We start from the raw sequence: 22412 nt of genomic DNA on the forward strand, positions 1-22412 counted from the left end.
CTGGAGAGAGGGAGAGGCACCCACGGACTCCCCAGGCCTCTCTTGGCCTGGCTCAGCGAGGTACGCCATGCTGTGCAGGGCTGCAGCTCCCAACAGGGAGGCCCACGCATCTGCAGCTCTAGGCTTTACCTTCCTCCTGGGCTCAGTAGAGACCCTCAAAGAAGCTCCTTTAGTTTCCAGCCAAACTCCAAAAGCCTCTTGGACCAGAACCTGAGCACCCCTAGGGCCCACACCTGCACATGGGTGCGAGCAAGCGCAGCCCACAGGGGACACGCTGCAGACAGCACCGAGCCCTGTCCAAGGGCTGGTTCCGTGGAAGCAACGGCTCATGGCCCAGGACAGGCAAAGGGCCCTCCACCACTCAAGTGCCCAGGGAGGGGCTCGAGACAAGGAACAGATCAGCTGCCAGGAACCACACGGTCCCCTAGGCTCTGTCACTTCGCTCCTGTTACCGCTGGGGACAGCGCTGTGAAGTGACAGTCCCCTGGTGGCTTTAATTGGAAACTACATCTTCCCTGGGGCCCTGGAAGAAAGTCTCTAAACCCCAGACTCAGGGCCCAGGAGGGTGACAGAGGGCCGCCTCCCGCCCCCTACAGACAGGGAGCTCTACGTCCTGACACTTGGCACGGCACGGAAGTAAGGCTGTAAGTCTCTTAGACACGTGGTAGCTACAGCCGGTGTCTTGACACTTCCTGCCGTGGGACCCTGAGCGAGGGGCACAAGCTGACAAGCAGCGTCACTGCCCCTCCCCAGTCCCTCTGTGTCTCCGTGACCACAGGTCTCTTTGAAGCTGGGCTTGGATCCAAGAGTGGTTAACAGTGAAAGCCCAGGCCGCGCTTCACAGCTGCATGGGCAGGGAGCGGTTGGAATTCAGGGTTCTCTTGGCTTTGGCAAAAGGACGGGCCCCGGTCCCCAACACCGGACACCAACGCTGTGGCCTGATGACCAGATAATGCACGTGGCATGCCCTCCCCGCCCCCCCGGGAAGGCACGCTGTGTATCTGCTCTTTAAGCACCTACACGGTCCTGCCACATACGAAGCCTCTGAGGCCCCCCTGACGGACACCCCAGCCTCTGGCAGGTGACTAAGCCTAGCAAACACGGGCTGCCAACCACCTTCACGAACACGTCCAGGCCTCCTTCGAGGGGCATGTCTGCATTGCTGGCTCTACTCCCAGCAGGAACACCTGCTGAAATTATCAAGGCCACACTGGACTTTACCTCTGTCTGGGCAGCCATAATCTTAGGGATGACCTTTGGCCTCAGCTGAAATATTAATGAACTGATTCTTGTGTTCAAAATTAAAAACAGGCCTGGGGCCCAAGCCCTTGAAAGACCACTTTAAATGTCCTCTTAGGTTAACGTCCAGTGACTGAAACGCCCCTGAGGATAGCTCTCAGGCCAGCTATTCAACCAAGTGCCGATGCAAAACCATTGGAGGTTCAAAATGGGCTTGTATTCAACAGAGGTGTGAAGGAAGATGGTGGTCTTTTAATGGTTAACCTTGGTGGTCATCAAAGAGACCTAAACAAATACCACAATGTTTAGACAGGGATGTAGTGGGTAAAGCTGCCGCCTGCAGTGCCAGCATTCCATAGAGTCCTGGCTGCTCCACTTCTGATCCAGCCCTATGCTATGGCCTGGGAAAGCAGTAGAAGATGGCCCCGAGTGCTTGGGCCCCTGCACCCGCATGGGAGACCGGGAAGAAGCTCCTGGCTCCTGGCTTTGGATCAGCCCGGTTCTGGCCATTGCAGCCATATGGGGAGTGAACCAGCAGATGGAAGATCTCTCTCTCTCCCTCTGCCTCTCTGTGACTCTGCCTTTCAAACAAACAAATCTTTTAAAAAAGTCTGACTACCACCTTGACAAACAGGCATGTGTCTCACACACAGAAGCAGACACCGGTGCTGGGTGGAGCAGGAACAGGACTCGACCACTGGGAAGACGGAACAAGGACATAAGCCTCAGCCGTTCCGCTCACTGCCCAAAACAGAGACAATCATGGGGGCGTACTCCTTGCTCTGAATCTCACCTGGGTCTCACACCCTACTGCCTTCATACCCTACCCTGTACTCTCTTCCAGGTTCCCAAGCCCCGCCCAGTTCCAGGAATTCCCCACCCCCACCCCTAGCCCTCCCTAGCCCTGGGGGTCCCAGCCTTCTGCCATGCATTCCATCAGTGTCCATGCAGGCAGCTGGTCACCCACCTCTACGAATTTTCTCTGCATAGATTCGGTCTGGCTGTAAATTCACACACTGCCTCCTCTCTGTTCTGCACATCTTTTCCTAAGATTTGGTGCCCGTGGGAGGAGGCACCAATCTACAACTCTTTTCCTAACAGCCAATGGAAACAGAAACGGGGCTGCGCTTGGGGAGGGCTACTGGGCAGTGTGAGTGAAAAGCTCGAGAAACAAACATTCTGACCAGAAACTGCCACTCAGGAAGGCGCCCTCGCGAAACCACCGAGGTGCTCCCGCGGCCTGGCTTCAGGTCTCCCACCACGGTTCACTTAACAGAAGCCTGACTGTGCACCTCGAAGAAAAACCACTATCAGAACATGCCTGCTGTTAGGAGAAGAGGCGTAGAACAGCGAGGTGCCCTTATTCCACCCCCGTGACTACAGATTTCTAGTTTAGCCCACCAAAGCTGAGGGACGGGGCACCCCTCAAAGGTTCCCTCTGGTCTGCTCTAACAAAACCCAGGAGGAGAGGACGCTAGGCCGCAGAAGCAATGTAAGGAGGCGGCAGGCCAATCAACGGCTGCTTTGCACAGCAAACTGCACACCTGCAATCAAGGAGACCCACAGGCCAGGCCACTGCATTGGTTTTCCATGTGGAAAGCCAGGGCTGCAGCAGAAGTCAGCTTATGGAGAGCCCTGGCAGCTCTGCCAGCCAGGAGTTGGGGTCACTGCAAACAGACCTGCTCTGGAGTCGAAGGGCTCCCGTCAGAGCCAGAGACCTTGTTAGCTCTGAGCTGAAGAGCCCGTCACTCGGCCCAGCTTCCAAAGTAACCACCGCTGTGGAGCGGATGGCCAGTAGGGTCAGCAACATTGCAGGCAGACTATTAACTGATAAATATTTCCTGAGCCAGCTCTCCTCCCAGGCCAGCCAGGTGACGGAAGTCAGCAGGGTGCCTCCCTTAGGACGTATCCCAAGTATATGGTCTGAGCCTCAGAGCGGGCAAGGCCTTGAGGCCCACCTGATGATTTTCAAGCCTGTGTCAGTTGTTATTTACCTCTCAATTAAAAAGCTTTCTCGTGGTGTAGGCACCTCTTTAGGGCCTCCAACAAGGACTCTATCCTCGGTTTTAGACCCTAGGTGGCTATGCACGTGACACCTCTGCAGCTGGCATTGCACCCCCCTGGAGAGGCCCCCTCCTGCTGCAACCCTGCCTGGTCCCCCCTTCCCAAAGACACCGCCTTCCAGCAAGCAGCAGCAGCTGGAGCAGTCATGGCCCAGTCCCCGTAACAGAGTCAGGGTTTCAATCTTGGGGGGGTGGGAATGGGAGGAGTCAAGTGGGTAACAGGTCAGGGGATCCCTATGGAATTTGGGGTGTAAAATATGGGCCGGCGCCGTGGCTTAACAGGCTAATCCTCTGCCTTGCGGCGCCAGCACACCGGGTTCTAGTCCCAGTTGGGGCGCTGGATTCTATCCCGGTTGCCCCTCTTCCAGGCCAGCTCTCTGCTATGGCCCGGGAAGGCAATGGAGGATGGCCCAAGTGCTTGGGCCCTGCACCCGCATGGGAGACCGGGGGAAGCACCTGGCTCCTGGCTTCGGATCAGCGCGATGCGCTAGCCGCAGCGGCCACTGGAGGGTGAACCAACGGCAAAAAGGAAGACCTTTCTCTCTGTCTCTCTCACTATCCACTCTGCCTGTCAAAATAAAAAAAAAAAAAAAAAAAAATGTGCTTCCTCCCTCACAACCTTATCTTCACCAGGAACAAACAGGCTGCCCTCCTTCCTTCAGAATCTCCCAATTTACCATGAGAACAGCACGGGAGCTCCGCGAGAGTGCACAGTTGACTGTGCAAACAGGTCACCCACCCCACCCTCTGGATGGTTTTTGTTTTACCAGGAGCAGCCAGACAGGATGGAACACTGTGAGCCAGGCCTTTTGATGGGCTCTGTCCCGCCTGGGAACCTAATGCCAGTCTGATTGTCAGCTTTTTCTCCTTCGAAATTATACTTAAAACCCCACTACGCCCAGCCCCTCTGGGATTCTTTCCTCTCTTGGAAGCCCTCTCCTGGAGCAGCCGGCCCCCACCCTGCAGGGGACCGCCCTGCGGAGCTGCGCTGTCAGGCTCCCAGTCCCCGGCCCCAGGCTGTAGAGGAGCTTGCTGGCTGAGTCAAACAGCTGGACCCAGCCCCGCTGGTGGTCAAAGTCTGTTTTACGCATTTCCTACCAGGGGAAATGCTGATGGGATTGTGACCATTTTTATTTTCTTAACCTATTGGCATTTTTTACATTTTCATATACTGACATTCACTGCTACTCTGTGTCTCTGTTCCATACTGGTCCTGGCCAGGGGGCAGGGCCTCAGGGAGAGGGTGCTCCTGGGCTCCGTGTGCCACCCCGCAGGCCTCAGCCAGCCCTCCCGAGCCCACGAGGTCGGCTCACTGCCGCAGACACAGTCGCTGAACAGAGAGCACTTCAGGCCCCAGCAGACAGCTGCTCTGAGGATCGGGCTCCTCCCCAATTCATTACAGGCGCTGATCGTTAAAGCACATCCTGCAGAGGGGGAGCAGCCGTCTGCAGGCAGAAATCGGAGGTTTAGCTCTGCCACTCAACTTAACCATGGGAGTCAGTGCCACTTCTACATCTCTAACCCAGTTTCTCAGTTGTAGAACAGACTGATCACGCATGCTTTCACAGATGTTACCGTACGTGCAGACGCACTTCTGTCAATGTCCTTACGCGGGCCCGATGTGGTGCACACACACTCCCCGTCTCTGTCGGCCAAGGGCTCCACGGTTCTTTGGGAGATTCTCCACCTCTCTTTGTGGTTCAGGACTGGGGGCCCTGCCCCGGCGTCTGGGGTGGCTCAACACAGTCGTGGGCGGTCCATACCCACAACCGGGTGAAGGGGTCACCGGGGCTCCCCAAGCCTGCACCCAGGAACAGCCTGTCTGTCCGAGGGTGAAGCCGGCGGGGAGGCAGGGCAGAAGCGAGCGAGGTGGGCTCTGCCATGCGGGGCTCAGCCCTCCTGGACCGGGCCAGCTGCAGCTGGATACCTATCCCACAGGGAAAGCCTACCTGGGGTGGGCCCTAGGACTTGTCTTTTCTCGCAGAACACGACAATCGGCTTGCTCACCAGGAAAATCCAAACTGCACGCCAAGATGACTTTTTTAAGGACCCTGACAAAGGAGATGGGTGGAGGGCACCCATGGGTGGGGGTGGGGATGGGGATGGCCCTGGGACTGGACGCACAGCTGGGAGCCCATTCGTAAGCACCAACAGTGGTCCATGAGCCCCTGATGCAGTTCACAGCTGGCCCGGGGGTGGGGGGCAGTGCACGCCCCACTCCTGACTCGGCTGAGCCTGCTCTTGTTAGAAAAATGGCGCAGTTTTATCTATGGCGCGATCTACACCCTGACACCATCCTAGGCTCTAGCCCACGCCACCACTGCTGGAAGCCAGGTGGCCACATGGCCCAACCACTGGTGTCAAGCCCCACCCCCATCCTAATGGGATTTGCTGCTCCTGCTTCCCTGGCCGCCCCTTGGCCACGTTTTAAAAGGGCCTGTTCCTGAACACGTGGCTCTTGGCATCTCTCCTCTCCCCTGCTCTCTTCTCCGCGCTCTCGTCTCTCTTCTCCTCTCCTCCCTGTCTCTCTCTCTCACAGTCTCCTTCTCTCCCTTTCCTCCCTTCTTCGCCCCACCCCTCCGGTCTGCTGGGTGTTCCCCAGTAAACCCTTTCCCTCACTCTGGTGTTGGGTGTTCTGTGACGGCCTGACAGCTCTTTCCACCTAAAATGGCCCAGAAGCCCCGCGTGTTGAAGTCGAAAAAGACCTCAGTGTATTACTTGCTGGTCTCATTATAGACTGAAGCCGAGTGTAGAAAAGCCCCGCCCAGGTCCCCAGCCCACAGGGCGCCCACCAGGGCTTGCCCGCCCGCCGGACTGCAGGGGGCAGCCCAGAAGGGGAGGGCGGCATCAGGCCGAGGCACAACAAAGGAGCTGCGTGGCCCAGCGACAACAGAGCAGGCGCGTGGCTGTGCTCCCTGGTCAAGAAGCCAGTCTGGAGGCACCGCGCTCAGCGGGCACCGGCCCCACGCTGGGCTCTGCCTCACGCAGTCTGTGCAACCCCTGGCGGGCCCTGAACCCCGGCCTCAGTTGCACCACGTGTCAGGCAAAGGCAGTAATGATGCCTGGCTGGCCTCACTGCATGGTGGTGAGGTTCAAACCAGCTCAATCTATAAAGTTCTACGAGAAAACGGCGGCCGCTCCCTGCAACACCGCCAAGCCGAGGGGTCACGTGCACGGGGGCTTCAGGGAGTTCACGGACAATGTCTTGTAAAAGAACTTACATCAGCACAAACTCATCTTTTCACTTTGTTTTCCACAAACTCTCTGAGGTGTCCCCAGAGAAAGAACAGAAGCTTTGGGGTCTGACAACCTGGCTCTTAGCGTAACAGCTGGGCTGCTGCCCCCACGCTAAGCCTGTTTGTTCACTGCTCAAATGGAAATAAGAATATAAACCCGTTTCTTCAGTAAACTAAATGAGAACCCGTACCTCCTAACTCCTAACGGGTGCCCGGCACACAGCCGGGGTTCAGGGCGTGGCAGGCAGCTTGGCTCGTGATGAGCTGATCCAGGGGGACTTTTCCAAGGGGACTGGCAAATGACTCAAAGAGCTACTGATTGGCAATCGGACCCGCTGCAGCCAGGTTTTCGGCTGCATGACGTTAGCAGCGTCCCCAGGGGAATGCAATTGGCAGAGTCTGGAATCTGAGCCCTGGGTGGGCTCCCAGCGGTCCCTTCTGACCTGAAGAGCAAGGGCGGTACACCCTTCCCCAGAGATGTCCCAGGCGGCTGGGACCCAGGCTGTGTGCGAGGAGAGCAGAGAGCCGCAAGAGTGGCGCACGGCGTACTCTGCCTCGTCAGTGAGCCAGCCACCACCACACTTGCCTGCCTCTGCCAAGTCCTCATCCAACGCCACCGAGGTGCCGGGACGGCCCGCTCGGTTCAAGGTTACTGCCAGCACTTAGGGACGTCCCCTCTGGGGGTGACTTAGGAAAGGGCACTCCTCCCACCCAGCCAGGCCTGGTGCACGGGTGGTCCCGATTGAGCAAGTGCTCTGGGTATGGCACCGCCTACGTAACCGCCTACAGTGGCCCTGCTCGCTCAGGCCTCTATGGCTGCGGGCGGGATGGACAAGAGCTCCCTAAGCAGGTGGGCTGCCAGGAAGGAAGACACTGTACGCTCAGGGAACGGCCTGGGCTGTCAGGAGCAGCACCCATTCTAGACCCGGCTTCACTGCACACAGCTGTGCACCCTCGGGCAAGGCACTCAGCTTCCCGGGCGTCAGTTCAAGTCTGCTAGCATCAGGGATACAGCTGCTGATTAAATGAGCTAATCCAATGGACAGTAGACAGGGGAGGGAGAGGAGGCTCGGGGAAGGCTGGGGCCACACCATGCAGAGCATTTTCTGAGATGCTAAGAAGTTTAATCTTTACGCCTTGGGTGCTGGGGTTCCAGAAGGTGTTTAAGACAACGGGGGGGGCGGGCAGCACTCAGCTAAGCAGTAAAGACACCTGCACCCCCCCATCAGAGCGCCTGGGGTCCACACCTGCTCCTGCTCCAGCTTCCTGCCAAGGCAGACCCTGGGAGGCAGTGGTGAAGGCTCTAGTCATCAGGATCTTGTCACCACGTAGGAGATCTGGACTGCACTCCCGGCTCATTGCTTCAGCCCTGGCCGCTGGGGGCATTTGGGGAATGAATGGCAGATGGGAATTCACGCTGTGTTTTTCTCTCAAATTAAAAAAAAAAAAAGGATGAACGGATGACGGATGGGCGTCCGTAGTTGTTTCAACACCAGGCGGTACGGAGAAGGGCCCGGCCGAGGGGCAGGAAGGCCTGTGGCCGAGGGCCCACGGAGAAGACGAGCAGCGAGATGAGGACAGCAGGGCCAGGGCCCGCCCACACTCGGATGTGCAGGTGGAGGGCCACGTGCAGCCGTGGGGAAGACCGCAGAGGACGGGGGCGAATGACAGCTAGTCCCGAGAGACCTGCAGAAGCCAAGGGACGGGACAGGAGCCAGGGAACGGGAGGAGGGACAGCGGTCTGACCGGTCAGCGCCCAGGAGCACCCACTGCAGTCCTGCACAGGCCCAGGGCACAGCTGCCGCCTTCTCCATCCACAGAGGCTCTCAGGCTCTCCGGAACGAGACCCGAGAACACAGAACCGGCCGGTGCAAGGCACAGGGGGCGCTGCTCTCAAACAGCAAACGGACGGATTTGTCAGTGACCACTGCGGCTGTCAGGGGTCTTCACTGTGAAAACCAAACCGGACTCCTGCCCTACAGCACACTCCCAGCTACACCCGCTACAGTCCCACGTGAAGATCCAGAGAGGAGGGAATAAGGGTGCACAGATCTCGGGGAGGGGCAGGCATCTCCAAACACAAAGCAAACGAAAAAACGTAAAAACATTGGAGTCATGTCAGAACAAAGTGTAAGCTGACAAAATATTGAATTTCTGTATGCTGAAAATTGCCACAGTAAGATTAAAAAATGACAAACGGACAAGGTGTTTGGGGGCGGGTGTTGTGGCACAGCAGGTTTAGCTGCTGCCTTCGACATGCTGGCTTCCAGTAAGAGAGCAGTTCGAGTCCCGGCTGCTCCACTTCCGATCCAGCTCCCTGTTAATGCACCTGGGAAGGCAGAAGATGCCACCCTGCCACCCATGGGGAAACCCCAGAGGAGCTCCGGGTTCCTGGCTTCAGCTTGGCCCAGCCCAGGCTGTCACAACCATTCAGGGGAGTGAATCAGTGGATAGAAGCTCTCTCTTTCTCTAACCCTGACTTTCAAATAAACAAGCCTTTAAGAAAGGTATTTTCTGTATATGTCAAAGACAAGTGAGTACCCACTCCATATGAAGATCTGAGCATGGGGCCGGCGCCATGGCTCACTTGGTTAATCCTCCGCCTGCGGCGCTGGCATCCCATATGGGTGCCGGTTCTAATCCCGGTTGCTCCTCTTCCAGTCCAGCTCTCTGCTGTGGCCCAGGAGGGCAATGGAGGATGACCCAAGTTCTTGGGCCCCTGCACCCACGTGGGAGACCAGGAAGAAGCACCTGGCTCCTGGCTTCGGATCGGTGCAGTGCCGGCCATAGTGGCCATTTGGGAGGTGAACCAATGGAAGGAGGACCTTTCTCTCTGTCTCTCTCTATATATAACTCTACCTGTCCAAAAAAAAAAAAAAAAAAAATGTGTGCAGTGATAAGAGCACGTTGAGCTTGCAGGGACACAAATGGGAAAGCATTAAGAACTAACACCTGGGGCCGGTGCTGTGGCTTAGTAGGCTAAATCTCTGCCGGTGGCCAGATGGGTGCCAGTTGGAGTCCCAGCTGCTCCACTTCCCATCCACTCCCTGCTCATGGCCTGGGAAAACAGTGGAAGAGGGTCCAAGGGCATGGACTCCTGCCCCCATGTGGGAGACCCGCAAAAAGCTCCTGGCTTCAGATCCGCTCAGCTCCGACCACTGTGGCCAACTGGGACGTGAACGAGCAGAGGGAAGGCCTCTTTCTTTCTGTAACTTGGCCTCTCAATAAAATAAATAAATAAATAAATCTGGGGAAAAAATAAAACCAAACTAATACCCACAAAGTGCTTCATTCGTGCCAAGCAGCATACTAAGGACCTGAAATGGCTCCCTGTATCGAAACCCGCAGCCCTGCGGCACGGGTGCTGTTACCTCCAAGGCGCCCATTAAGCTGCCTGCCAAAACTCACATCACAGTACTGGAACTGTGGAGCCCGCCTGCCTGCAAAGCTTGTTCTATTAACTACACTATGCTTCAAATCAGAAAGAACTATAAATAGTTATTATTGCTATACAACAATGCATTATTCATACGGATTATTCAAATATATTTTATCAGGAATCTTCAAAAATATCATGGAAAATACGTATCATGAAAAAAAACTATGCATAGATTTCTAAATTTTGCCCCAAAATGAACAGTTTTCATCTTATTTTCCCATGAACTTTGTGAAACTCTTGTATGTTACATATGATGAATGTTATACTATTTATTATATTCATCACATAGACAGAATGCATATTTTTAAAGACTTATTTTCTTACTCAAAAGGCAGAGAAACAGACTGATCTTTCGTCTGTTGGTTCACTTTCCAAATGGCTGCAACAGCCAGGTCGGGGTCAGGCCAAAGCCAAGAGCCAAGAACTCCACCGTCTTCGCCCACATGGACGGCAGGGCCCAAGCACCTGGCCCCTCATCTGCTACTTTCCTAGGCACACGGGCAAGATGCTGGCTCTGAAGAGGCGCAGCCAGGACTGGAACTGGCACTCGGTATGGGACACCGGTGTCGGAAGCAGCTGCTTGAAGGGCTGGGCCACGATGCCAGCCCAGGAGGTGGCTTCAGTGGCCACTTCCAACACTGGCACCCACACCACAGTGCCAGTCTGAGTCCTGGCTGCTCTCATCGGAGCCAGCACCTGGCTAGTGTTCTCTGAAGAATACATATATTCTATGTAATGCTTACTTGTATCATGAATAAGACACAACTTACTCACAATCAAAGCCAAGATAATTTCTCCTATCAAGCTGAGAAAGGTTTCTAAATGACAACACTCTGTTGGGAAGGATTCACAGCCCTGACACCCGGCCCGCGTGTGTTGAGTTGCACAGGGAGGGACCTTCAGCAGGGTCACCAGGAAACAGTTCACTGTGGCCTTTGCGCGGATCAGCGCCTGTTTGCTGTCCAGGTCTACTTTCCCACGTCCACGGATCCTGGCCCTGGTTGGGGAGCCGGTGGACCGCAGCCACAGGATCCCATGCCCTGGCTTCCTGTGGCTGAGGCTGGGGTCTGCTCTCCCGGTCTCCTCCCCACAGAGCCACCTGCTCACATCTCTTCCTGTGGGCCCCTTTCACCGGCCACTCCTTGTCCCTTGGGGCTCAGACGTGACCGCTCAGCTGCTGCTGCTCCTGGATCCTCTGGGTTTGTGTCCCCAGAGCATTCTAAGTAAGCCCTCCATGGACCACTTGATCGGATGGCGTCACCTTAGACTGGAAGGGACGCTGACTGACCCATCTTCTGACCTAGCAATTTTACTCTAGAAATGCACCCTAAGGAAACAACCAGCGAAGTGTGACGACTAAACCTGGACACAGCTTCAGTGATGACAGGGAACTGGTGCCATCATTCGATGACCCACGACATGACATACCACGTAGTCATTAAAAATCGGGTTACACAAAAGGGTGGCCATTGATGTGGAATAAAACTGTCCCTTACGACGCCAGTTCTGCACACAGCGGTGATCGGAAGGACAGACCCCAAACCGTGAGTGGTGATGATCCTCCAGCTGTGGGATTATGGGTGGTTTTTTTCTTCTACGTATTGTTTTTGTATTTCTCAGATTTTCTACAAGGTTTATGTGGTTCTTTGCAACTTGAGAGACTACATCCAATCAACACTATCTATATTGAGAATGCATATTCTGGCTAAAATCTGCAACACGCCGGCCCCGCGCACACATACACACACGCACCAGGTCATTGTGTAGGAAGGGCCCCGCCTGCCGAGGACGCGGCACAGCTGCTGTAGCTGCGGTACTGCCAGCAGGATCAGCCGCCCCCGTCTGGGGCCCACGGCCACACTCGTTCCCGCTCAGAGCCCCAGGCCTCACACTCGCCCCAGGACGCCAACGTTCACAGAAACGCTCTGCTGACCCAGCCACCGGCTCTGACGCCCCCAGAGGGAGGCGACTGGAGCCTCTGGACTGGATGCAAACAGACCCAGAGGGACGCAGATGTGCTGGTCTCACGGGAACCCCCGACAGAGCACCAAGGCGGGGAGACGCAACCCCCACCCCTCTGGAACACGACTGTGCGCAGCTGCCCGGCCTCGGGCGAGCTTTCCCCTCCCGAGCCTCCCTTTCCCTTGTCCAGAATGCAGCCACCGCTCCTCGTCTCCCAGGTGACAAGCATTATATAAAGTAAGAGCAAAGTAACAGCAGTGAAAGACAAAGGGGTGTCCTGGGCCAGCCGGACGCTCGAGTCTCAGGGACCCTGCCCCGACGTCAGGTGGATGGCAGCACAGTCAGAAGTGGTGGGGAGAGGCCAGCGCCGTGGCTCACTTGGCTAATTCTCTGCCTGCGGCGCCAGCACCCCGGGGTTCTAGTCCCGGTTGCTCCTCATCCAGTCCAGCTCTCTGCTGTGGCCTGGGAAGGCAGTGGGGGATGGCCCAAGTGCTTGGGCCCTGCACCTGCATGGGAGACCGGGAGGAAGCACCTGGCTCCTGGCTTCGGATCGGTGCAGTGCACCGGCCATAGCAGCCATTTGGGGGGTGAACCAACGGAAGGAAGACCTTTCTCTCTCTCTCTCTCTTTCTCACTAACTCTGCCTGCCAAAAAAAAGGAAAGAAAAAGTGGTGGGGAGAGGGAGGACTGGGCAGCGGGGCAGGGGCACGGTCGTGTGGCTCACTCTGGCATGCACGTGGTGCATGCTCTCCGGGAAGAAGGGCTACCTGCGGTAGGGCCCAGGTCCAGGCTGGAGTCGTTCAGCTCCTCCTCTTCCTCCCAGAAGTACTGTGGGGGCTGCAGGATCCGAGACTCTTCACTCTCTTCGCTAGGGAAGCCCGAGCCAGGGGCTCCCAGGCCAGCTCCCAGGCCCATGGCCTCACTGGGCTCCTCAGAGTCCAGGGGCTCCAGGCCAGTGGGCAGCAGGAGGTCCAGCAAGGAGGTGGAGGTGAGGCCCTCTGGGCCGGGCTCATCAGACCCAGCTGTGCAGGCACCCAGGGATGCTCCTGCAGGGACACAAAGGCAGCCGGTTAGGAGAGGCGGCAGAGGGCAAAGGCGGGCTAGCCCCAGGGGAGGGCGCGTCCGACCCCAAAGAGCCCAGGGCTGGGGTCCTCCACGGCCCCTCCGACACCCAGAGGCTGTGGGGGTTCTGAGATGCTGTCTTCATTCTGAAAAGGCCAAACACTGAGCAAGGGGGACACGGAGGCAATGGGTGGGGAGAGCGAGGAACCAACACCCTTAGCAGTGGGGCCAGGGGCCGGGGCACAAACACAAGCCCGGTGGGGCCCCGGCTTCCCGTGTGGACACTCTTCACCAGGCTTTGCCTGGGGCTCAGATTCTCCCCAGTCTGCACCAAGGCAGCACGGTGTCCCGGACACGGCCTTTCACCAACCACACGAGGCCACAGGTGAGACTCACACCGGGCTGGTGATCCGACACAGGGCTCAGAACCCTGAATCTCCCTCCTAATTCAGAAAACAAACAGAGACACGAAGCAGCACCAGATTAAAGGGAAGCCCTCTTCCCCTCTCGTTCAGCGAAAACGAGGACGGTAGCCCCACTCGCTGTCTCTCGGCCCAACAGCGGGCATGTGGCGCTGGCCCTTGGCCTCCTGCAGAGCGGCTTCCGGCCTCTGGTCTTGGTCCCCTCCAAGAGGCGAGGCAGCGGGCAGGCGTGACCTCCAGGCTTTTTCCAGTGACGTCAGAAGGCGAGCTCCAGGGTCTGCCTCCTGCCCGGGGCGGGACGTGCCCCCGGCCCGGCCTGACAGCGGCACAGGTGGTGCTGTTTCTAACACAGGTCACAGCCGGCACCACTGGTGCCACGTGCTGACTGCTTCGCGAGCAGCCTCTGGATGTTAACCTCCACAAGTCCCTGACGGAGCAGCAGCCTGAAGCTAGGGACGTGCCAAGCCAGCGACGGGCCCCCGGAGAAAGGGAGAATGCTGCCGGCTGTTCTGGGAGAAACAGAGGGGACATTGGGCTGTGCGGGAGGCTCCGCGCACGATGCAGCCGCCGGAAAACGCAGGACGGGGAACGCCAGGGCAGCCACAAGGGAGGCATTCTGCGGCAGCGTAAATGGGGAGGAAGAGAGACAGGCAGAGGATAAACGGGCCTTGAAATTGAGACAGAAGGATGCTCTGGAGGCCAGAGCCGGGTGCCAGCAAAGCAGGCTTGTGTTTCTGGCTTGCTGGCTGAGCCCCTGTGTGCACAACGAGGCCAGTGATTCCCGCAGCCCCTGCGGGGGAGGGGCCTCAGATGAGCTCACCCCAGCAGGCAGCGTGTGCGCGCTGTTCTCCACAGAGCTGCACAGACCAGAGTATTCTGCAAACCTGTGATCATCCCGAAGAAAGAACAGACCTGGGCAGCCCGTGGCCTAGAAAAGGGGATGTTTAAAGGAGACCGTGGTCGGCCAGCATCTTCAAACACGCCCAGAGGAAGGCTGCCGCAATAATGAAGATCAGAGGCGTTCTCCGTGCCTTCCAACAAAATGCTAGGCAGAGTCAGTGGGGGGCAGGCTGGGGTGGACACGGGCGGGCAGACCCCGAGACCTCAGCCTCTGCCCAGAGCTGGTAGGGACTGTGGTCACGTCCAGCTCTGAGACTCTGCGAAACCGTCTCCTGTGAGCTCTGGAGGGCAGGCCCCAAGGCGCTGCGCCACTCCGGGACAGCTTGGCCACCAGCAGCCCCGGGGAACTCCTGGCTCGCAGCAGACGGCTCTCTGCTAAATGCAGACCGGGAAGTCACCACCTCTCCTCCAGACCCGAGGCCCTGGCTCCATGAAGCTACGCCATGATCCTCGAGCCTGCGACTGTGTCCCCAGCACCAACAAGGGTGCGGGATCCTCACGCTCTGCAGTTTCTAAGAGGCCAGGAAAGCCAAGCCAATCAGCTCAGGGTCCACTTCCCTTCTGTTCAGGAGAGGGGGAGTGAGGGATGTTGGGTTCCGTGCAGCTCAGGCCTTCCCACGGCCCCTTCTGTCAGTTCTCTGTCCCATCAGGGAGGGCAGGGGACAGTAAACTACTCCTGGTTTTTTTCCTAGCCCTATCATTATGACGGAAAACTGTTTCCACGCTGTAATGCGTGCATGACAAAGAGACAGGGTGACGTGTCCTACCATGAAAAACTATCTTCTTAAGCTTCCTCCCTGAGGCACTGTGGTCAATGGACGGTCCACCGAGGCCAGTCAACAACCTCCAAGCCACGGGTCCTCATCATACAACTGCAATGCTCCCCCTGTCCAGAGCTGATGGCTAATTGCCCACTCCTCGCATCGGAGCTGCTCTCGTGTAAGTTCCAACAGCCACGAGAAGGCAGAGAAGTGGTGACGCCGTGCCATTTCCAAGGCAAGGCCCCGAGAGGCCGGCCCTGCCCCCATCCTCCGTGAACTCCCCTGTCCACACCAGCCCGGGCCGCCAGCTGCCCACGTGGACGACACCACGTCAGCTCCGCGTGCCAGCTGATATCTCAACGGGACAGAGCCAGCCAAGAGCAGCAGGGTGACCGGCAGCTGACAGCAAACCCGAAGAAGCCCAGCTGAGACCAGAAGAACCGCGCAGCTGACCCCAGCCTAATGGCCATCGCAGGGAATCATGAACTCAATAATTTAAGCCATACTGGTCAGACTTTAGCCAGCCCCAGCTCAGCAGGATGAACAACACTGCAGGCCCACGGGCCGCGCTTCGAGTAACACAGCTTAGGGAACCCCTCGTGAATACAGAACTGCCCCTGTCACTCCTGTCGCCAAAACAAAGGGCCAGCAAAGAGAAGGAGCCTCCTACACGGATACCTCCGCCCCTTCCACTCTCCAGGGTCACCCACCCCTCACTCACTCTCTCCAGAGTCACCCACTCCTCACTCACTCTCTCCAGGGTCACCCACCCCTCACTCACTCTCTCCAGGGTCACACACCCCTCACTCACTCTCTCCAGGTCACCCACTCCTCACTCACACTCTCCAGGGTCACCCACCCCTCACTCACTCTCTCCAGAGTCACCCACTCCTCACTCACTCTCTCCAGGGTCACCCACCCCTCACTCACTCTCTCCAGGGTCACCCACCCCTCACTCACTCTCTCCAGGGTCACCCACCCCTCACTCACTCTCTCCAGGGTCACCCACCCCTCACTCACTCTCCAGGGTCACCCACCCCTCACTCACTCTCTCCAGGGTCACCCACCCCTCACTCACTCTCTCCAGGGTCACCCACCCCTCACTCACTCTCTCCAGGGTCACCCACTCCTCACTCACTCTCCAGGGTCACCCACTCCTCATTCACTCTCTCCAGGGTCACCCACCCCTCACTCACTCTCTCCAGGGTCACCCACCCCTCACTCACTCTCTCCAGGGTCACCCACCCCTCACTCACTCTCTCCAGGGTCACCCACCCCTCACTCACTCACTCCAGGGTCACCCACCCCTCACTCACTCTCTCCAGGGTCACCCACCCCTCACTCACTCTCTCCAGGGTCACCCACCCCTCACTCACTCTCTCCAGGGTCACCCACCCCTCACTCACTCTCTCCAGGGTCACCCACCCCTCACTCACTCTCTCCAGGGTCACCCACCCCTCACTCACTCTCTCCAGGGTCACCCACCCCTCACTCACACTCAATGCCTCAGGCAAACCATACGTCCAGCAATTTGCAGAACACGATGACCTCTTTGGCCTTCTGGGTCTGTGTACCTGCTAGCCCTTCGGCCTGAGCATCCATTTTTCCCCAACTCTCCCCCTGGCTTAGTCCCCTACACCACAGTGCTGGCCCCTCCAACACCTTCTTAATTTTGGTAAAATATACATAGCACAGGGCCGGCGCTGTGGTGTAGTGGGTAAAGCCGCTGCCTGCAGTGCAGGCATCCCATATATGGGTGCCGGTTCAAGTCCTGGCTGCTCCACTTCCCATCCAGCTCTCTGCTATGGCCTGGAAAAGCAATAGAAGATGGCCCAAGTGCTTGGGTCCTTGCACCCACGAGGGAGACCTGGAAGAAGCTCCTGGCTTCAGATCAGCACAGCTCCAGCCACTGCGGCCATCTGGGGAGTGAACCAGTGGATGGAAGACCTCTCTCTCTGCCTCTCCTTTCTCTGTTTAACTCTTTCAAGTAAATAAATATTTTTTTAAATGTAAACATAGCACAAGATGTACCACCTGCATTGCTTTCAGATGTTATGGGCGGCGGCTTTACCTGAATGGTTAAATGTTATTCAGTGTGGGGATGACAAAGCCGCCACTTGCAACATCAGCATCCCACACAGGCACCAGTTCAAGTCCTGGCTGCTCCGTTTCTGACCCAGCTCCCTGCCAATGCACCTGGGAAAGCAGTGGAACATGGTCCAAGTGCTTGGGCCCTGCACCCATGTGGAAGACCCAGAGGAAGCTCTTGGCTCCTAGCTCCTGGCTTCAGTCTGGCCCAGCCCCGGCCGTGCGGCCATTTGGGGAGTGAACCAGCAGATGGAAAATCTGTCTCCTTTCTGCAACTCTGACTTTCAAATACATCATCTTAAAAAAATAAAAAAACTGGCCAGCGCCGCGGCTCACTAGGCTAATTCTCCACCTTGCGGCGCCGGCACACTGGGTTCTAGTCCCGGTCGGGGCGCCAGATTCTGTCTGGGTTGCTCCTCTTCCAGTCCAGCTCTCTGCTGTGGCCAGGGAGTGCAGTGGAGGATGGCCCAACTCCTTAGGCCCTACACCAGCATGGGAGACCAGGAGAAGCACCTGGCTCCTGCCTTCGGATCAGCGAGGTGCGCTGGCCACGATGCGCCAGCTGCAGCGGCCATTGGAGGGTGAACCAATGGTAAAGGAAGACCTTTCTCTCTGTCTCTCTCACTGTCCACTCTGTCAAAAATTTTTTTAAAAAAATTACTTAAAAGGCAGAGTCAGAGAGTGACCAAAGGAGAGAAAGCCATCTTTTGTCCACTGGTTCATTTCCCAAATGGCCTCAACAGCTGGGGCTGGGCCACACTGAAGCCAAGGAGCCAGAACGCCACTGGGTGTCCCACCTGGGTGCAGGGGCCCAAGACCTTGGTCCATTTGCCACTACTTGCCCAGGCCATTAGCAGAGCGCTGGACTGGAAGCAGAGCAGCCAGGACTTCAACCAGTGTTCTGAAGAGGGAGGCGGGTCACAGGCTGTGGCTTAACCTGCTGCGCCACACTGACCCCGGCCTCAGTTTCCGAGTCACCTTCGTTGCCCACCTCCAGCCTGGATGAGGTGCACTTCCTCCCTATCATAGAGCCTCCTGGACAGATTCTTGTCACCACTCTTCCTCACCTGAGGCCCCTGTACAACCTCCATTATAAACAAGGAGCACTGAGACCAGCGCTGTGGAGCAATAGGTTAAACCACTGCCTGCAGCACCTGGCATCCCACGTGGACACCAGTTCAAGTCCCGGCTGCTCCACTTCCAATCCAGCTCCCTCCTCACCTACCTGGGAAAGCAACAGAAGATGGCCCAAGTCCTTGGGCCCCTGCACCCATGTAGGAGACCTGGATGAAGCAGACCCTGGCTTCAGTCTGGCCCAGCCTCGGCCTATGCAGCTATTTGGAGAGTGAACCAGCAAATCAAAGATCTCTCTCTGCCTCTTCCCCTCTCTCTGTTAACTCTGCCTTCCAAATAAATCAATCTTACAAATAAATAAATAAATGAGGAGTGCTTAGTCAATGTGCCCCTTAATTCCACGGCCTCCTGGTCTCTGACACACAATAGGGGCTCAGTAAATCCTTGAATAAACAAAAAAGGATCCGGCTCAATCCCCTGTTTCACACATGAAATACGTGAGCCGTCGTGGGATTCAGGCCAAACAGCAAGTGAACGCAACAGCTGTCATTAGCTGTCCCCTCTCACCAGAAAGGTCTAGAAGCTCTATGGAGAAGGAACCAGGAGCTGCCACTTGCTGAGCTGGGTGCCCTCCCTCCACAGTGTACAGACAGGACGACCAGACCCCAGACTGCTTAAATATGTCACAGGGATGCGGGGCTAAAGAAAAAGCCACCGCCATATGAGTGCTGGTCCCAGCCCCGGCTGCTCCACTTCCGATCCGGCTCCCTGCTATTGTCCCTGGGAAAGCAATAGCAGACGGCCCAGGTGGCTGGGCCCCTGCACCTGTGGGGAGACCAGGAAGGAGTTCTGGGCTCCTGGCTTTGGCCTGGCACAGCCCTGGCCATTGTAGCCAGCTGAGGAGCAAACCAGCGGATGGAGCATCTTCCTGTATCTCTCTGTAACTCTGCCTTTCCAATCATGCATGCATACATACATACATTTAAAGCAGACTGTGAGGGAAAGACCCTGTCACTAAAGACCAAGGCAGTGAAGGTTCCCCGAGTTTCCACCACCGTGAACCTCCTTGTTTTATTCCACAGGGGCCCTGTATCTGGAAGTATTTCATCCACACGCTGTACTTACTTCACAGTTATTTCCTGATTTTTAGGAAGTGGATCAGAGTCACAAGACACTGCCCCTGAGACAGGGAGCAGGCGAGAGTCTGGCTCTGGCTTCAGGCTGGCTGTGCTGTCTTGGCAGAGCTAACATTTGTGTTGGGCTGTTGGTTACACAGAAAACCTGATCACTACTCAGCTCCCGCTCTGCACCAACAGGTGCACCAGGCGCTCCCTGGAGACAGCCTCCCTCGGGGAGGGGCCACCTCTATGCTTCAGAGCCCTGCCCTGCAGAACCAGCGGCCCCCCTGGGATGGGGAGCGCGACTGGCACGGAACCAGAAAGGAGAAATTAACCTGGAAATCTCATTCATGCATTCCAGGAAGACAAAGCGCCAACTGATGAGAAATGCTTCTAATTATCACCCAACAGCTCCTGTCCGGGTCCCAGGGCACTCGAGCGGCTGTGCCGAGAGGGCCCTGAGCTGGGGCTCTCCCTCCCGGGCCAAGGGCAAGGTGGTCTCCCTGGGGAAGCCTGCAGCTCCCCTTCTGCCCCCAAGAGGCAGATGTGCAGGGCCTCTGAGACCTCGGGGACAAGCCGCTGCCACCTCGGCCTCGTTGTGGCGCCCCAGAACTCTCGGACCTCGGGAAAGCCGCCTGTGCCCTCGTGAGATGAGTCCGAGTAGGGGAGCCCGCTGACTGCCCACCTGTGGGGTAAGACAGGTGTCGGCCGGCCACGCGGCCTGGGCAGGGGACGGCAGTCCCGAACATTCACTGCTCTGTCCCCTGCCCTGTCCACAGCTCGGGGGAGGTCCCCCATTCTCTGAACCTCTCCCTGCCGGTCACCTGGGGCAGCCACAGGCCCCCTCCAACATCGCTCTTTTTCCTCTTTGTCTTCCTTTTTTAACAAAGATTTTGAAAAATCCTGCTGAGAAAAAAAGAGGAATCTAGTGTTTCCTGGTTTTCATTCTTTCCCTGGTAAGCAGTTCCACTGCCTTGACCTTGTTTTTCCTTGTGGTGACTGTTGTTGACCTATAGCCCTTGCTAATTTCCTTTATTTTTTAGTTATTTGAAAGGCAGAGTTAGAGCAGGAGAACAGAGATCCCCCATCCGCTGGCCCACTCCCCAAATGGCCGCAATGGTCAGGGCAGGGCCAGGCAGGAGCCGGGAGCCTCCCCCGGGTCTCCCATGCCGGTGCAGGGCCCAAGCACTTGGGCCATCCTCCACTGCTTTCCTGAGCCACAGCAGAGAGCTGGATGGGAAGTGGAGCAGGCAGGACTCCAATCGGCACCAATATGGGATGCTGGTGCTGCAGGCGGCAGCTTCGCCCGCTGTGCCACAACGGAGGCCCCGGCACCTGCTGTTTTCGACAGCCTTGGCAGACAATTGTTTTGGTAATTAGGAGACCTTGTTTTCAAAGCTGTCCTCGTGAGACAGCACCAGGACATCCGCAGGGGCCTCACCAGCCTGGGTCCAGTCACTGTTTCGCTTCCTAATTGATCTGCCGTACTGGAGAGCCCACGTGACTTCAAACTGCAGATCTCCACTCGCTGTGTGATGGATTTCCTTTTTTTTTCTTTTCTCCCCCTCCTGGCACCTATAATTTTCTGTCACTTCATCGCTCCTAACAGAGACGGGGTGGCGCGGGCGAGGAGAGACAGAGGCGTGTGCACACACACACACACAACACAAGAAAAGAATTAGGGGATCAGCCTCAAAGAAAACCTGACCCAAATCCACCCAGCCACGCACGCTGACGGCCCTGGGGCGGAAGCCGTGTTTACCTCGGGCTCCACCTTAGCTCCTGCTGCCAACCTCCCCCTCCCACGTCCACCACCAGCCCAGGGCCACCTCTCTCCCCATCACCCTTAGCAGACACAGCGTCACACGTGTGTGCCCGTGGGCGTCGCAGAGCCCGCGGGGAAGGATCCACGCCAAGCTGGCCAAGGGCGCCACACTGGCCTGCGCCCTCCACGCTGGGGGACAAGACGGCCGCGGGGGCGGGGGCCGGGGTTGCACGGAAGCTGGGGCAGTAGCCCGCTGGCAGGTCGCGCAGGGACATAGCCCCACATCTCTGCTGGCCAGCTCTGGTGTGGCCGTCACACAAAGGATCGGCGGACCAATCAGCCGCACTTGGTCCAAAGAGGAGTTAAGGTACTCGGGATTCAGGCAGGTGTGTGCGAGCGACGGACACTTTCCTCTAGGCACCGTCCATCCTCGGTGGCCTCACGGATCCCAGCGAAGGGCCGCTGTCCCCTCCCAGCCTGTCACCGTGAGCCCATCTGGCGGCCCCTCCCCTCCCACACACCTGCGCACAACAAGCCCGTGAAGCAGCCACGGAGCCACGCACACCGCTCCCAACAGACGCACGCGTGACTCAGGAACGAAACCAGGCCAGGCTACCTGCCAGCCACGCACACACACGCACACGCGGGGGGACAGCAGCGCTCTCCACGGCACACGCCACGCTGGGGCGTGCGACCACAACTCAGGCCCCTCTGCTGTGCCAGCCGCGCCAAGTCCTCACGTAACCCCCCTCTCGGGCTGTCACACCCCCTGCACACGCACGCACGCCCCTCGGGAGCGCTTTCTCCCACACCGCGCCAGCCGCTGCGCACCTGCACACATCCCGCGCGCGGACACACACAGACACACACACGCGCATGTGTGACAGCTGCGTGGGAGCGTCCGGCCGTGTCGCCGTCGCGAGCAGAGCCCTCCCCATGCCTGGGACACTCCCTTTTGTGTGTGTTTTGTGTGTGTCCGCTCCTAACAGAGTGGCCCCGGGCGCGCACCCATCAACACCTCCACGCCGCGCGGCCGTGTGCGGGGCCCGCACGAACGCGGTCCCTGCCTCCCCGAGCCCCTGTCACGCAGGCCGCTCCTCCCCGCCGAGCGCGCGCGACCCTGCGCACCTGCCGCGTCCCGGGCGGAGCCCCCCGCGATGGCGGCGCGCGTTCGCACCCCCCCGGCCCGCTCCCGCGTGTCTGGTGTGTCGGGACCGGGCGGCCGGCGGGCCCCAGGTGTCGCCTCCCCGGGGGCCACTCGCCACCATCCCCACGCCGCCGGC

The 22412-nt window shown here is 57.9% G+C and overlaps 1 protein-coding gene across 1 annotated transcript in view; it reads right to left on the reverse strand.

Annotated features, from left to right (window-relative positions):
• PODXL2 (podocalyxin like 2) overlaps positions 1-22412 on the reverse strand; it is a 40541-nt gene that overhangs the window by 17923 nt on the left and 206 nt on the right. The window contains exon 2 of the mRNA XM_062200573.1: positions 12707-12985. Within this exon, the coding sequence (XP_062056557.1) occupies positions 12707-12985 (279 nt within the window). The remainder of the gene's footprint in view (positions 1-12706; positions 12986-22412) is intronic.

This window comes from Lepus europaeus, chromosome 9, assembly GCF_033115175.1.
Source record: "Lepus europaeus isolate LE1 chromosome 9, mLepTim1.pri, whole genome shotgun sequence".
Lineage (NCBI taxonomy): Eukaryota > Metazoa > Chordata > Mammalia > Lagomorpha > Leporidae > Lepus > Lepus europaeus.